At 46.9% G+C, this 16,226-nt stretch overlaps 1 protein-coding gene across 1 annotated transcript; it reads left to right on the top strand.

The window, feature by feature from the left end:
• Positions 1-588: 588 nt before the first annotated feature.
• On the top strand, positions 589-3,693 carry LOC121443364 (procathepsin L-like). Its single transcript, XM_041645105.1, has 7 exons — positions 589-714; positions 958-1,080; positions 1,175-1,321; positions 1,500-1,724; positions 2,118-2,280; positions 3,106-3,214; positions 3,594-3,693. Exons 1-7 carry the CDS (start codon positions 589-591, stop codon positions 3,691-3,693), a joined length of 993 nt encoding a protein of 330 aa, XP_041501039.1.
• The last annotated feature ends 12,533 nt before the right edge of the window (positions 3,694-16,226 follow it).

The following is a 16,226-nucleotide window of genomic DNA, read 5'->3' as shown; positions in this document are numbered from 1 at the left end:
AGTTATGAGAAAGACGTATTCCTACCTATTGTCCTTCCAAGATTTTCCAGATAGGACATCGCAGAGAGATTTAAGAGGGGAAGAAGCCAAGGCATAATGGCCTCAATGTATACACTGGCCAAGAAAAAAGATGTCTGATGCCCTCAAATCATGCAGATCTCTTTGTATGTACTGTGAGTCACACTGCATAAATCTTGTTTAGCTTTCCTGAGCTCAATAAGAATGGCACAGACCCTGAGACAGCTACGTCCTAAGACATTAACTGTTGCTTTAAGCTTCTGAACCAGAAGGTGCAGCTAGACACTGTGCTGAGCTAAGTGCACAGTGCACACATACTCCAATGCATGGAGCTCTGGGCAATTGCTCTTCTTCTTCTTCTTCGTCTTTTTTTCTGATGGAATCCCTTTATGTGTGCTTTAAAAATGTGTTCTTAGTCTTTTCAACAATCTTTAGGTAAATCGTTGATAGAATGGTTCAAATAATTTCATTCCTTGTGGCTACCTGAATTTCTGAGGTAGAAATATGATTTTATTGAAGCACTGAGGTCATCAGAACCACATTTCTTCTCCATCTCTAGGTTCTGGAAGCATGAGTCCTCTTTTCTTCCTGGCCACCCTTTGCGTGGGGGTGATCTCAGCAGCTCCAACACATGATCCCAGTTTGGATACTGAATGGCATGAATGGAAAACAAGACATGGGAAAACATACATCACGGTTGGTGCCATGAAAACTACACAGACGCAACACAGAGACCATGGTCCTGGCTGTGTCAAGTGTATAGAGTTTACACAGTGAAAGCCAGTTTCTTCAGGGCAAACCACACTGTTGACTGGGGACTGGATTGTGGCTTCCAGGGGTGTACAGCCTCCCTGGGTTCCCACCACCTGTAGCAATAGGTCCACGAGGGAACGAGCATTGGGCATACAGTAGAATGACCACACACTGTATTGATTCCAGCATGAAGAAGGACAGAAGAGAGCGGTGTGGGAGGACAACAGGAAGGTGATTGAGCTGCACAACGAGGACTATGCCAAGGGAGTGCATGACTTCAGCATGGAGATGAACGCCTTCGGGGACTTGGTGAGTGCACACGGACGACAGAACGGGACCTCCTCTCTTCAGCTCTTCGTCAGCCATCTCTCCTTTGCAATGATGTCTTTACTCTTTCTTGAAGACCAATACAGAATTCAGGGAATTGATGACTGGCTTTCAAAGCATGGGATCCAAGGAGATGGATGTGTTCCAGGAGCCTCTGCTGGGTGATGTCCCCACGTTTGTGGACTGGAGAGATCATGGCTATGTGACTCCTGTGAAAAACCAGGTAGGACATTTCATAATCTCAGTGTCATTGTCCAGTTGGAAGCCAGGAAGGAAATGCCATCCTTGATTTGCTCACTGTGGATCTGCACACACCTCACTGCGAAATTATTGTATCATATGAATTACTGTCGAACATCTATGTTAATTGTGTAGGCGACAGCTTTTTCTTTCTTTTCTAGGGTCACTGTGGGGCTTGTTGGGCATTTAGTGCTGTTGGTTCCCTCGAAGGACAGATGTTCCGGAAAACAGGCAGACTGGTTCCTCTGAGTGAACAGAACCTAGTGGACTGCTCCTGGTCATACGGGAACAGCGGCTGTGATGGTGGCTTGATGGAGTACGCCTTCCAGTATGTGAAGGACAATGGGGGCTTGGACACCAGGGACTCCTATCCTTACGAAGCACGGGTAAGAAGTAGTCCTGTGTTGTCATTCTAGCTCAGGTTTTATAAAGCATAAGAATTATGCAGATGATACACTATCCTAAACATTCATCTTTCCATGGTAGAATCCGTCCTATTAAACCCTGAGTGCTACGGTTAAAGTGTCAGCCTGTGCGTGCTGGCCTGATTCCATGGATTGTCATTGACAGTACATGAGCTAGTTTCTACCAGCTACTGAAACCTACCAGCTCATCAGGTCATATGAAATTTTATAAACACAGAAGCTTGGAGACCCTCAGCAGCATGTGCTGAGTCACCTGCATGGATGGCAGCTGAGCCGAGCAGAGTTCTCACTCAGGGTCCCCAGGAGGTGGACGGCAATAACTATGATTTTTTTTTTAACCTCTGTCTTTCAAAGAATGGAACCTGCAGGTACAAGCCTAAGAATTCTGCTGCTAAAGTCATGGGCTTTGTGAAAATCCCACCAAGTGAATATGTCCTCATGAAGGCTGTGGCCACCGTGGGGCCCATCTCTGTTGGAATTGACACCAAACACCATTCCTTCCAGTTCTACAGGGGTGGTAAGTGCTTTCCAGGAATCATAAGAAGCTGTGCCTCCACCACGGCTCATCATCTTTATGTCTTATTTTCACATAAACACCTTGAGTTTTAAATATTACATTCAAAGGGAGCAGTATTTATGATTTGGTTTTGCTTGACATTAATTAAGAACAATCCTATGAACTTGTGTCCAAGGTTGTCTTTTAATTAGCAAGGTGAGGTCTTATGTGGCATAGTTTTATTGAATTTTCTGTCTTTGCTTAATCTTTTAAGATTTTAATAGCTAGTCCATTTCTGCAGTTCATTCTCAGGGGTGCTTCTGGATTCCTGTATTTTGTATTTTCACGTGGTTTCTATGGACTGACATACTTTGTAAGCAGGTCGAGAATTCTTACATCCATTCAAGCAAGTGTTTTCCCTGAGGATTTTTGCAAACCTTTATTTATGTTATGTTACCTAAGAGTTTATGTCCCGGGACTGGAGAGATGGCTCAGTGGTTAAGAGCACTGACTGCTCTTCCAGAGGACCTGGGTTCAAGTCCCAGCACCCACATGGCAGCTCACAACGGTCTGTAACTCCAAGATCTGACAGCCTCACATGGACAATCATGTAGCAAAATACCGATGCAAATAAAATAAAATAATTATATATATATATATATATATATATATATAGAGAGAGAGAGAGAGAGAGAGAGAGAGTTTATGTCCCAAGTTTTGCTAACACAGGATCATTTCCATGTGTATGACATTATACCAAAATTAGAAAATTTCCATTATTGTGGGTGACAGCAGTCACATTGGGGTTACTGGAGCCTCTCATTTGGCCTTGATTTTGTCTCTCAGGCATGTATTATGAGCCAAACTGTAGCAGCAGTAAACTAGATCACGCCGTCCTGGTGGTTGGCTATGGTGAAGAATCAGATGGCAGGAAATACTGGCTGGTCAAGAACAGGTATAAATAACCAAAAAGCGTTTATGTCGGAGACACTAAAGGAAAGAACTGTTGGCAGGCAGTATTTGGGTGCAGGTGTTAGCAATTTACCCCACATATTTTAAATACAGACGTTTCAGGTTGTGGTTATAATGATAAGACTCTCATGGTTTGGAGAGTGTTAAGATGGAATTTGAACCCATGCATTTCTAGTTCTGAGCTAAAAATGGGGGTGGGAAGATGCCCTGTCCTATCGCTGCTGTGGTTCACAGTCGCATGTAACCAGGTGGTGACCCTCTGCCTTCTCCCATCCTGTCTGTCTCTGTTTCATGGGAGTTAATGTCATGAAGCCTCTGTGCTGTGTTCTTTCCTCCTAATGGCGAATATGCTCTTCTTCCAGCTGGGGCGCAAGTTGGGGCATGAACGGTTACATAAAGATGGCCCGAGATCGCAACAACAACTGTGGAATTGCGACATATGCCGTGTACCCCACTGTGTGAGCTGCTGGGCAGCAACAAGGAAGAAGTGGGAATGGCATGGAGGAGGGGGGCTCCCCCTTCCTGGACCAGCCTCTGCTGTGGGGGAGTGACACCTGAGTCACTGCGGATCCACACTCGATGTGACTTCTGGGACATTTTTCTCCAGTCAAATGTGACTGCCGCTCTGCTACTGTGAGCAGATTTGCATTAATGAGTTATGAAATTTCGTTTTTTTACAAGATGGACACAGTTCTTATAAAGCCTACATTTAAAAGACTGATGGGGATTCCTTCTGTCTTTGTTGCCATGGCTTCTCTTAGTCACACGTGATTCAATGGCACAGAGGAGGTAGCAGTGGCGTTTAGGGCAAAAAGTGGGTGACTTTGTCATCAGGTCAATAATCCCGTCATGATCAGATTTTGAGGTACTCGCCATCAATCAGGGTCTAAAAACATGTGAAACTTTCAGAATTTTAAAGTTTTAATTCACATATATTTAAAAGTTTAAATTATTTGCCATTCTGTGTATCGAGATGGCACTTTGGGCTGTTCCATGGAACTGGGCCTGGGCCTTGACCCCCTTTTAGAGACGTCAGTTCTGAGTTCTGTCTGTCTCGTCACCTTGTAGCCTGGTCTCTCGTAACAGGATGCTTGCATGTGAAGCGACATCTTCATAACCTACAGGGTCTTACAACGCAGGAGCATGGGATGCTGCTATTCTACCACTTTTCTTCAGAGTTATTATTGATATCTTTTAGCACACATAACAGACAGGCATGAGCTCAGAGACCCAATGAGCCAGCTATCTTGGAACTGCAGAAGAAACACTGCTTATCCTGTCCCCGGGCATTTGGTGATTACAAAAAGAAAAAAAACAAAACCAAAAGCAAACAAACCAAAACCAGTCTTCCTGCTGTTCCTGCAGCTTCAAAAACAGTTCACCTAAAGAGTACAATTAACTTCCCCATTCTTCCCTTAAAGAATTCTTCTTCCCCTTTTCCTGTCCTTAGCTACTAAACAGCAAGCTTTGAAGCAGGTATCTGCTCTCTCTTGAACTTTGGTCGTTGAGTGAGTGTGTCCTGTGTCCTGATCACCCTATGACTAGAACTTGAGGAACCACCTCTCTGGCTTTAATAGATCCTGCTCTAGCTGATTTTGATCACCAAAGTCTCATCTTTGTTTTTTTCCTACAAACTGACCAATTCTTAAGGTCCACACAGGGCAGAGCTGAGCTGGAGGAACATCTGGTTCTTTAGAGAAAGGGGTGCTGCCGTGAGGTGCGTGCTGTGCACTGCAGTCAGGTAACGTGATGCGTGACGAGATTCGGTTCCGGATGTGGACACATGGCCATCCTGCTGAGTTGTAAGAGCTGACACCTGAAGGTCAGGAACAGCCGGTCAGAGGGAAGAACAGGGTCAATGGGCCTGAGGAAGTGACAGTTAGCTTTGTCTATAGCAGAGAAAGAACAGTGAGTGTGCCCAAGCCCAGATCCTGGCGGTGGAGGTGCAGGTGATGAGTGTTGCGGGGTGTGATCAGAGAGGGGAGTAGCTTGCAGATGTAGGGTGGAGTTTAGTGTGACCCAGGTTTGTGTGGCAGGTAGGTGTGAAGACAGCCTTACCGTGAGAGCTGTGTCTGACGGTCAGAGGTGCAGGGGAAGCTGGACCCTTGCTAACAGGAATCATTGGCAATACTCAACTTCATATAGGGAAAAAAAAACAGGATACCTAAAGCAATCCTGGACAATAAAAGAACTTCCAGAGGTATCACCTTCCCTGATTTTAAGCTTTTCTATAGGGATATAGTAAGAGAAAATAGATGGACAAGTGGACGAACGGAACTAAACTGAAGACATAAATCCACACGCCTATGAACACTCCATTTTTGACAAAGAAGTCAGACGTATACAACGGATGAAGACTCTATGATGACTGTTGGGGTAGTCATCAATCTGATTACAGGGGAAGGCCAGTTTAGGGACTTCCTAAACTGCTAGGAGTCTTAGCTGGGGTCATTGGGGATTTCCCTAGCACCAGGTTTCTCCCTAATCCCATCATGGCTATCAATATCTATCAAGATATCTTTCATTGCTCTCGCACTCCTTCCCTCCTTCAACTCAGCCATTATGTTCCCTCATGTTCTCCTCCCCTATTCTTTCCCCTTTATTGCCCCCTCCTCCCAGTTTACCCAGGAGATCTCATCTAATTCCACTCCCCAGGGCGATCCGTGCATCCCTCTTAGGGTCCTCCTTGTTACCTGTCTTCTCTGGAGCAGGGGATTCTGATCTGGTCATCCTTTGCTTTATATCTAACATCTTCTTATGAGTGAGTACATGCCATGTTTCTTTTTCTGGGTCTGGGTTACCTCACTCAGGACAGTTTTTTCTAGTTCCACCCACTTGCCTGCAAATTTCATGATGTCATTGTTTTTCATAGCTAAGTAGTACTCCATTGTGCAAACATGCTGCATTTTCATTATCCATTCTTCTGTTAAGGAGCATTTAGATTGCTTCCAGATTCTGGCTATTACAAATAATGCTACTTGATGGAACCAGACGCAGAGATTCACAACCAACCACCAGGCCAAGCTCAGGGAATCCAGTCAAAGAGAGGGGGGAGGGAATATGTCAGCAAGGGAAGTCAAGATCATGAAGGGGAAATCTACAGAGACAGCTGAATCAAGTTTGTAGGAACTCATGAACTCTAGACCAACAGCTGTGGAGCCTCCATGGGACCGAACTAGGCCCTCTGCATGTGGGAGACAGTTGTGTAGCTTGGTCTATCTGAGGGGCCCCTGGCAGTAGGACAATGATCTATCCCTGGTGCATGAACTGGCCTGTTGGAGTCCATTCCCTATGGTGGGATGCCATGCTCAGCCTTAATACGATGGGGAAAGGCTTGGTCCCACCTCAACTTAATGGCCAGGCTTTGTTGACTCCCCATGGGAGACCTTACCCTTTGAGAGGAGTGGATGGGAGAACTGTGGTTGAAATGTAAAAAAAAAAATTAAAAAAAAAATTTTAAAAAAAATTAATAAAAATTATACAATGGCCGGGCAGTGGTGGCGCACGCCTTTAATCCCAGCACTCGGGAGGCAGAGGCAGGTGGATTTCTGTGAGTTCAAGGCCAGCCTGGTCTACAAGAGCTAGTGCCAGGACAGGCTCCAAAGCTACAGAGAAACCCTGTCTCGAAAAACTAAAAAAAAAAAAAAAAAAATGATACAGTGGAAAAGAAAGCGTCTTCAACAATGGTGCTGGTCTAACTGGATGTTGGCATGCAGAAGAATGCACATAACTGCATATCTATCACCCTGCACAAAATTCAATTCCAAGTGCATAAAAGAGTTCAGCATAAATATCCAGTTACATTGAAAAGGTGTAAATAGGCTGGAATGCACTGACACAGGAGACAACTTCCCGAGCTCCAATAGTGCAGACACTACAGAGTGGGAAAAGATTTTCACCAACCTGACATCTGACAAAGGGTTGATTTCCAAAATATGCAAAACCTCAAGAAACTAGAAATCAACAAACCAAGTAATCCAATTAAAAAACAAGCTGCAAGTCAAAACAGAATTCTCAACAGAATTTCAAACGGCTAAGGAACATTTTTTACATGGTCGACATCCTTAACCATCAGGGAAATACAAATCAAAATGACTCTGAGATTCTATCTTACACCTATCAGAATGGCTAAAATCAAAAACACAAATGACAGCTCATTCTGGAGAAAATGTGGAGCAAGGGAAACAATGCTCCATTGCTGGTGGGAGTGCAAACTTGTACAGTCACTTTGGAAATCAGTATGATGGTTTCTCAGAAAACTGGGAATCAATCTACTGCAAGACCAAGTCATACAACTCTTGGGCATCTACCCGTAGGATGCTCCATCTGCCACAAGGACCCTTACTCAACTCTGTTCATAGAAGCTTTGCAATAGCCAGAGCATGACAACAGCCAAGATGTCTCTCAACCAAGGAATGGGTAAACAAAATGTGGTACCTTTACACAATGGAGTATTACTCAACTGTTAAAATAATGGCATTATGATATTTGCAGGCACATGGATGAAACTGGAAAAATCGTACTGAGTGAAGAAACCAAGACTCAGAAAGACAAGAAGACAAGCATGGTATGTACTCACTCCTAAGTGGATATTAGCTGTAAAATAAAGGATAACTATGCTACAGTCCACAGACCCAGAGAGAATAGATAACAAGGAGGCTCCAAGGGGGGACACCCACACCTCCATGGGAAGGGAAAATAGGAGAGATTTCATGAGTGGACTGGTGTTGGGGACCAAGAAGCCCCCCGACCTAAAGTATTGGCCAATCTTCCTCATCCTCTCTGGAAAAACAGCTTGGTGCCAAAACAGCTTGCTGCACAGACAGCTGTGATACAGTTCTCAGAATGACCTGACCACAAGGTGCCAAGACACAAGGTGCCAAGACACGGCCTAACCACGTAGATGTTTCAAGAGATATATTGCTTCCTCCCTGGCCTAGGGCGCGATAGTTTCCACTCCCCTCTAACCCTACCCCTCCCAACCAAAACCACTCTATAAGAATAAACCCCTGCCTGCAATAAACGGAACCTAGACGCATCTCAGACTGACTCTGTCATTCTTTATACGCGCTTGGTTCTCTTTCTCTTTCCCCCCATTCCTACCCAGGTGATCCCGAACTCGAGGCCCACGAATTACGTGGCCTGCTGGTCAGGTCAGACTGGGGACTAGTGGGGATGGGAACTTGAGTGATCAGGTTGAGAGAGAATGGAGGGGGAGAGTACTGAAAGAGACTTCTGGAAGGAGGGGGGACAAGAGCAAGAGCAGATACATAGTCTGAACTGGCCATCTCCTGTGACCAGGCAAGACTTCAAGAGGACAGAATGGGACACAAACCCAGCCACATAACCTTCAACCTATATAGTCTGCCCTGCTCCGGGATGTGCTGAGGTAAAGGTGGCCTAGGGATTGAGGGAGTGGCCAACCAATGACGGGTCTAGCCTAATACCCATGCCAGGAGAGTAAGCCCACCCTGACCCTGCCTAGAGTACCAAGACCCACAGACTAGATGGCCCAGAGACTTAGGATAGAACCAAAGATGACTGGAGGAAAAATGTAATGTCAATATAATGATGCCTGATGATACTCTGCTATACTCATAGATTAATGGGTAGCCCAGTTTTCAGCAGAGAGGCTTCATCCACCAACTGATGAAAACAGATGCAGATCCACAGCCAAGCATGGGATGACGCTCTGGGAATCCTGCAGATTACAGAGGAGAAAAGGATTGTAGGAGCCAGAACGGTCAAGGACACCACAAGAAACCCCACAGAATTAACTAATCTGGGCTTATAGGGGCTCACAGAGACTGAACCAACAACCAGGGAGCCGACATCACACTGACCTAGCCACTATATATATATATATATATATATATATATATATATATATATATAGTTATATATATATATATATATATGTTACAGTTGTGTAGCTTGGTCCTCTTGTGGGACCCCTAACAGTGGGAGCATGGGCTGTCTCTGACTCTTTTACTGACTTTTGGGATCCTACTCCTTATCCTGGGTAGCCTTGCCCAGCCTTGAGACCCAGGCAGGTACTCTGTCTCACTGCACCTTGAGATGCCATGTTTTGTTGATATCCATGGGAGACCTACACTTTCCTGAACAGGAAACAGAAGAGGGGTGGATTGAGGGGTAGGAACAATCTGGGTTGAGGGGAAGGACTGGGAGGAGAAGGAGGGAAAACTGTGGCCGCAATGTATAATTAATTAATAGAAAATCAGTACTCATATAAAGGAATGTTTTCAGTCACAAAACCATATAAGGCAATGCCACCTGCTGCAGTGTGGCTGGACGATAAGAGCCTCGTCTTGAATAATCCAGACACAAAAGACTGCATAATGTATGAAACATTTTAAGACATGTATAGAACAGACAAGCCCATTGAGAAAAGGGGTAACTTATGGAAATGCAGAGGAGGGGAATTCATACTAAACGTGATCAATAAACCTGGGCTGATGTTGTGGTGCTGTAAGTGCACGGGCTCTCGATGACAGTGATGGAGGCACAGCTCAGAGAAGATCACTGATCCACAGCATACTCATGTTGAGACGGTAACTTTTATACCGTGTGCAGTATGACCACACCAGTAATGATATATATCATATATATAATATCTTATATACAAAGGACACACAAAGTCAAGATTGAAACCCATGACATCACAGCCCCTGGTGAGGAGGGTGAAGATCTTCTATGGAGACCATCAGGTGCACACATACCTGAGCTGGGTGCTCCAGGGGAAGGACAGCCTCACCTCTGAGGACGAGTTACACTTGGCCACGAACTTTGCTAGAGGGGAGTGCTCTGCAGCAATGCTGGTGCCGATGACGTCATCACTGAGCAGCTCTGAGACTTCAGGCCCAGTCTGAGCTCCTCACACAGGCCCCTCCAGTCACCCTCACAGAACCACAGTGGGACAGTGGGTCCGAATCACGTGGAGGGCCCAGGGGCAGTCCTGGGAAAAGGTTCGGGAACGTGGTATTCTAGGAATTTTCCAAGAACGCAGTGACTGGGGCGCTCACAACAAGACACATTTCCATTGCAGATAAGCGGTCCAGGGAAATCAGTTGTGTGAGCATCCTTGCAGTGAAGACGGAGATTACCGGTGGGGTTACACGCCTTCATAGTCGTTAATGGATCAGACCAGCAGAGATCAGAAACACAACCAAGCTGTAGGGTCCTCACCTGTCTTCCTCCTCCCTGCCCTGAGTTCTTATTTTGCACGTTCAACTCTGGAGGTGTGAGGGCACGAGGGAGTGTGGAATGTAAATCCCAAGGACTAGGAGATAAATAACTCATTGTAGACTTCTCACTTGGTACAACTCTAGAAAAAAAAGCTTTTTTTTGTTTGTTTTTTTTTGTTTTTTTTTTTGTTGTTGTTGTTGTTGTTTCGAGACAGGGTTTCTCTGTGGTTTTGGAGCCTGTCCTGGAACTAGCTGGTCTCGAACTCACAGAGATCCGCCTGCCTCTGCCTCCCGAGTGCTGGGATTAAAGGCGTGAGCCACCACCGCCCGGCCTAGAAAAAAAGTAACAGCATGCAGCAGGTTGGAAGTGTGTGTGTGTGTGTGTGTGTGTGTGTGTGTGTGTGTGTGAGAGAGAGAGAGAGAGAGAGAAACAAAGAGAGTGTGTGTGTGTGTGTGTGTGTGAAAGAGAGAGAGAGAGAGAGAGAGAGAGAGAGAGAGAGAGATACACACAGAGATACAAACAGAGAGACAGAGTTTATGGAATAACAATAACAAAAAGAGAAATAACAGGTCATGAATTTGAAAGGAATTAGAAAGAGAAATTAGAGGAGGGAGAGGAGGACTTGATGTGAACTCAGAAACGTAAAATTCAATGTAAAGTTAAACCAAATAGGTAATAGGTTAACTACGGTGCTCCATTGCACAGTGTGGAAGACTTCACGAAGGACCATGACTACACCCACAGCTGCCACGGGGATACTGCCCTGCAGTTAGGGACCCTCTGAGGGAACACCCCAATAGAAGCAAGGTGGCTTTGTAGCCAAAAAGCACAGCAGGGCTCGGGACATGAAAATACCAAGAAGAAGGATCATAAGTGATCAGACGCTGCTGAGCACAACTGCAGGATGAGTGCTGCAGACAGACCAGGCAGCGGGAGCATAGACCAGGCAGCGGAGCACAGCCAGCCAGCGGGAGCACAGCCAGCCAGCGGGAGCACAGCCAGCCAGCGGGAGCACAGCCAGCCAGCGGGAGCACAGCCAGCCAGCGGGAGCACAGCCAGCCAGCGGGAGCACAGACCAGGCAGTGGGAGCACAGCCAGCCAGCGGGAGCACAGACCAGGCAGAGGGAGCACAGACCAGGCAGTGGGAGCACAGCCAGCCAGCGGGAGCACAGACCAGGCAGCGGGAGCACAGCCAGCCAGCGGGAGCACAGCCAGCCAGCGGGAGCACAGCCAGCCAGCGGGAGCACAGCCAGCCAGCGGGAGCACAGCCAGCCAGCGGGAGCATAGACCAGGCAGCGGAGCACAGCCAGCCAGCGGGAGCACAGCCAGCCAGCGGGAGCATAGCCAGCCAGCGGGAGCACAGCCAGCGGGAGCACAGCCAGCCAGCGGGAGCACAGCCAGCGGGAGCACAGCCAGTCAGCGGGAGCACAGCCAGCCAGCGGGAGCACAGCCAGCCAGCGGGAGCACAGACCAGGCAGTGGGAGCACAGCCAGCCAGCGGGAGCACAGCCAGCCAGCGGGAGCACAGCCAGCCAGCGGGAGCACAGCCAGCCAGCGGGAGCACAGCCAGCCAGCGGGAGCACAGCCAGCGGGAGCACATGCTGATCAGGAGGAGCGAGAGGGCCCTGATTGGAGAGGACTGGGAAGGAGGGCGCTCTTGCTGCATCCTGCTCTTGAGCTTAACTGGATATGACAAGGAAGTGCACAGTGGGACAGCTTGAGACTGGAGTCTAATGTGATTCGGGCCCCTGCATCATTTTGCAGACTTTGTAGGAACCGGTGTTTTCCATGATTGACATGGATATTCATACCTTCAGCTCCCCTGCTTCAATGTCCTTCCCCACTTCTCCAAAACTTAGTTTCCTGGTATAATTTTAACTTCAGGTCACTGTGAGCAAGTTAGGCACAGGTGCCATAGCTTTCTCCCCTGATATGGCTGATGTTGACTCAGGGTTATTCAGTTATTTTAGTAAGATTTTTTTTGTTTTACGGGTATAGCTTCTGGTGTTATGAGGAGAAACAACCTCACAGCAAAGACCCCAGCCCTATGGCTCTTACCGTCTTTACGCCCCCCTTTCCCAAATGTTCCCTGAGCTTTAGCTGTGGGAGAGTTTTGTAGATGTAACCACTGGGACTGGACTCCACAACTTCTCCTTTTGGTTGGTTGTGGTTTTCTGGAATATGAATGTATATGCCAATACATATATGCATATAAAACAATTTATGATAAAAAAAAAGCATCCATGAAGTTGAGGAACAGGGAAGGGTATGTGCAAGGTTCTGGGAAGAATGGAAGTGGAGGGGATGGTAATTAAATTACAATCTCAAAAGGAAAAGTAGAAAGAAAGACTAATATGTAAAAGGCACAGACAACTGCTTGTGTAGGCAAATTTAAATGCTAGATGGAACTTCAGACACCAAGGCGCAAATGCCCGGTGAACACTGGGTGTGAACAAAGCTGTGGTGAGGAATCCAGGGCTGTGCTGGAACGTGACCTCCCTGAAGCTTCTCATCCTAACTGGAAGAGCAGCAAGGTGTGTCAGTCCAGACCTCCGGAGCTCCGGGAATAGCATTCCTTCTTCCCAGGCGTGGGCAAACCCTCCTGGTGAAGGTCAGCCAGCCTGCTTCCTGACAGCCTAGCTCAGGTGAGCCCTGTGGAAGCAGCTCAGGGAAGAAACTCTGGGTGGGAAGGTAGCAGAACCTTCCTGGATGCACTGCTTTGTAGGAAATGGATCATGGTTCTGAAGACCAAGTGGGGTTGTTTATTCTCCCATCAAGGGCTGAGAAGATAAATAAAATGGGATATCTCCATATGGAGCAGTAACTCAACTTCAGAGCCATGAGACTGACGTATGTGTGGAGACTGCCCATGTTGGAATGGTCACAGCTCTTCAAACAGTTGGAATAGTGGTTTACTTCCAACATGGCTTCAGTATTGAGGGGGATACCAGCTTCGCCCTGCAGCACTCCTCAAACTCACACAGAAAACTGAGGGGTGGACACAGGACTTGGGAGGGAAGAGACACTTACAGAGAACAGATTGTCAGTTTAGGAATACAGAATAATAAACTCTGCAGCTCTACGGTGAGGACCGTGGCAAGACCGTGTGTCAGTTCCTAATTCCAGGGATGGGCTGATGAAGGGGTCACACTTCCTGTTCCTCTTCTGTAACAATGAGAAAGTTATAGGTCTGAGTTTGTTTTGAAATGAATTATAAAGAGTCCTAAGTAGGAATAAGCTTATAAAAAGAATGTCACATGACTCTATGTTTTAGTCAAAAAACTCAGAACAGACTTAGCAAAGGTTTTTTGAGAAAGATCACAGCGACGTCTCACTAAAACTTATTTTCAACAATGTACTTCAGGTGAGGGATGAGGGAGAAGAGTTGGGGTTTATTTTCCTTAATGGGTCAACGACAAGAGCTTCTGTCTGCACATTGTAGATTTACAGTGTTTCCTCACTCACAAGATGTACAAAGTAAACCCCAAGGCAGAGACTGAGGGACCACAACATAGGCTCAGATCTGCCCATCAAGCAGACACCAAATTTTGATGACTTCCCTGTTCTTCACCTGGGTGTGTGCAGAGACCTCACAACTTTTTATTTTGTTTTAGGTTTTTTTTGTTTTTGTTTTTGTTTTTTTGTTTTTTTTTTTTTTTTGAGATGGCTTTCTCTGTAGCTTTGGAGCCTGTCCTAGAACTAGCTCTTGTAGACCAGGCTGGCCTTGAACTCAGAGATCCTCTTGCTTTAGCCTGGCAAGTGACAGAATTAAAGGCATATGTTACCACCGCCCAGTTTAAGACCTGACATCTTTTGCTGTAGCTAAAGATGTGAGACAAGAAAGACCCCAGAAAGAGCAGACAGGATGGAATGAGGTACAAGAGCCCCAAGTCTCAGAACACACTTCATGCCAGTCCATTCCTAGGTTTGCTTTGACCATCTCCTCCCTGTTTGGGGATTGACTTCCCCTAAAGATTCTTAGAAACCCAGCTGCCAGCCTCCCTGACCCTGGGGAGAATAAGGCCAGAGTCTGCAACCACCAGGAGACCCAGCTTAGCTGGGGAATCCAGGGGAGACTCTCGGCTAGAATATAATTGCTCATGGGGCAGCATTGACAATAAATTTAACCAAAATTTCTCCTTCTAAAGAAAAAGTAGGATTATGATGGAAATCCACCCAGAGCTAGCTAGGCCCTTCTGTCCTGAGCCAAGTGAGTACTTTCTCTGCTGTCACTGGACTCACACATTCTGCTTTCCCGGAGCAGGGACCCACTGCTCCTTCCCCACAGACCATACCCAGTGCCTCAGGACAAGATGGAAATCAATGTCAGTGTCAGAATGAGCCTGAGGTCCCAGAGCCTGGAGGTCCAGCCCAATTGCCCACCCAGTCAATTCCAGGGAGGGGTAACTGGGCAGGGACACTGTCCTGGAGCCACAGATTTGGGATTTAAAGCCTGGATCCACGCGCAGTTGGGACAGAGCCTGGGATCTCAGCAACCTCGGAAGACCTGAGACTGTGAAGAACACCTGCCCAGTGGTGGACGTCCCAGGTGAGCCCCATAACTCTCCCAAGGCCGACTGGGAACTGACACTGGAAGAGCACCCTAGAGAGACTCCTTGCTGCACCAGACAGCTGCCTCAGGAATGGGAATATCAGCTTAACCTTAGCAGCCTTGGTGTGGGAATGCAGTGTGGGGTGGATGGGGAACCCGGGGTGTCCCCAGATCTTCAGGAGTTCAGGTGTGTGCCAAGTCTCCCTAACGTCAATCAGGCAAACTTTTCCCTCTGAGTGAGCAGAGCCTAGTGGACTGCCACTGGTTACATGGGTACAGGAAGTACCAATTGTCCTCTATTTAAGCTGCCAGGGCTATCACCTCTTGTGCCAAAAGAGATCACCATTCTCATGTAAATGAAAAAAGGACGATCCTCTGGGCTCATCAGGCATGTGCCCGAGGAGTAGCATGTGGCATGAGTCTGCTGGCATGGCCCTTTCTGAAGAGTCCCTCATAAAGCCTAAACCTGGCATTAGTCTATCCTTGCGTCCCCACTGAGTAGGTGACTACAGCAACCTGTACTCAACCGTGGGACCCTCTTCATTGAGACAGCGAGGGAGAATTCTGAAGGCTCTTCCCAGTTGTGGGGCAGACAGATTCCTACCTGTCATCCTTCTGAGACTCTCTAGAGAAGACCTTTCAGAAAGATTTCAGAAGGGAGAGTGGGCAAGGCTTAGTTGACTCCAGGTGTATATCGGCCAAGAAAAGATGCCTGGTGATCCTACCCAAGTCTTGCAGATCTCTTTGTATGTAATGGGGTCACATTGTGCTTAAGTTGTGCTTAGCGTAGGATACCTTAATGTCCAGGTAACAAAACCTGGGCCAACTATGTCTTAAGAAGTCAGTTGTTGCTTTAACCTTCTGAATCTCAGGAGCATCCAGACCCTGTGGTGATCTAAATGCACAGTATACACACACACACACACACACACACACACACACACACACACAGAGAGAGAGAGAGAGAGAGAGAGAGAGAGAGAGAGAGAGAGAGAGAGAGAGAATCCAAACCCTGGCGCTCTGGGCAGCTGCTCTGCATGTTGTTAGAATCAGGGAATGTTTTTGCTCATCTGTGTTTTAAGCCAGACTCATTCTAAGCTATGTCAACAGTCATTAAGATGGTTAAAATAATTTTATTCTGCCCTAGTGGCCTTAACATCTTCTGTAGAAATAAGAGTTGACTGAAGAATTTCTGAGCTCATAGTCTCGTTTCTTCTCCATCTCTAGGTTCTGGAAGC

This window comes from Microtus oregoni, unplaced genomic scaffold (genome assembly GCF_018167655.1).
Source record: "Microtus oregoni isolate MIOR12 unplaced genomic scaffold, Mior012 000105F_ref0000443, whole genome shotgun sequence".
Classification (NCBI taxonomy): domain Eukaryota; kingdom Metazoa; phylum Chordata; class Mammalia; order Rodentia; family Cricetidae; genus Microtus; species Microtus oregoni.
The sequence above is the reverse complement of the archived record's forward strand: the minus strand, read 5'-3'. Positions and strand labels throughout refer to the sequence as shown.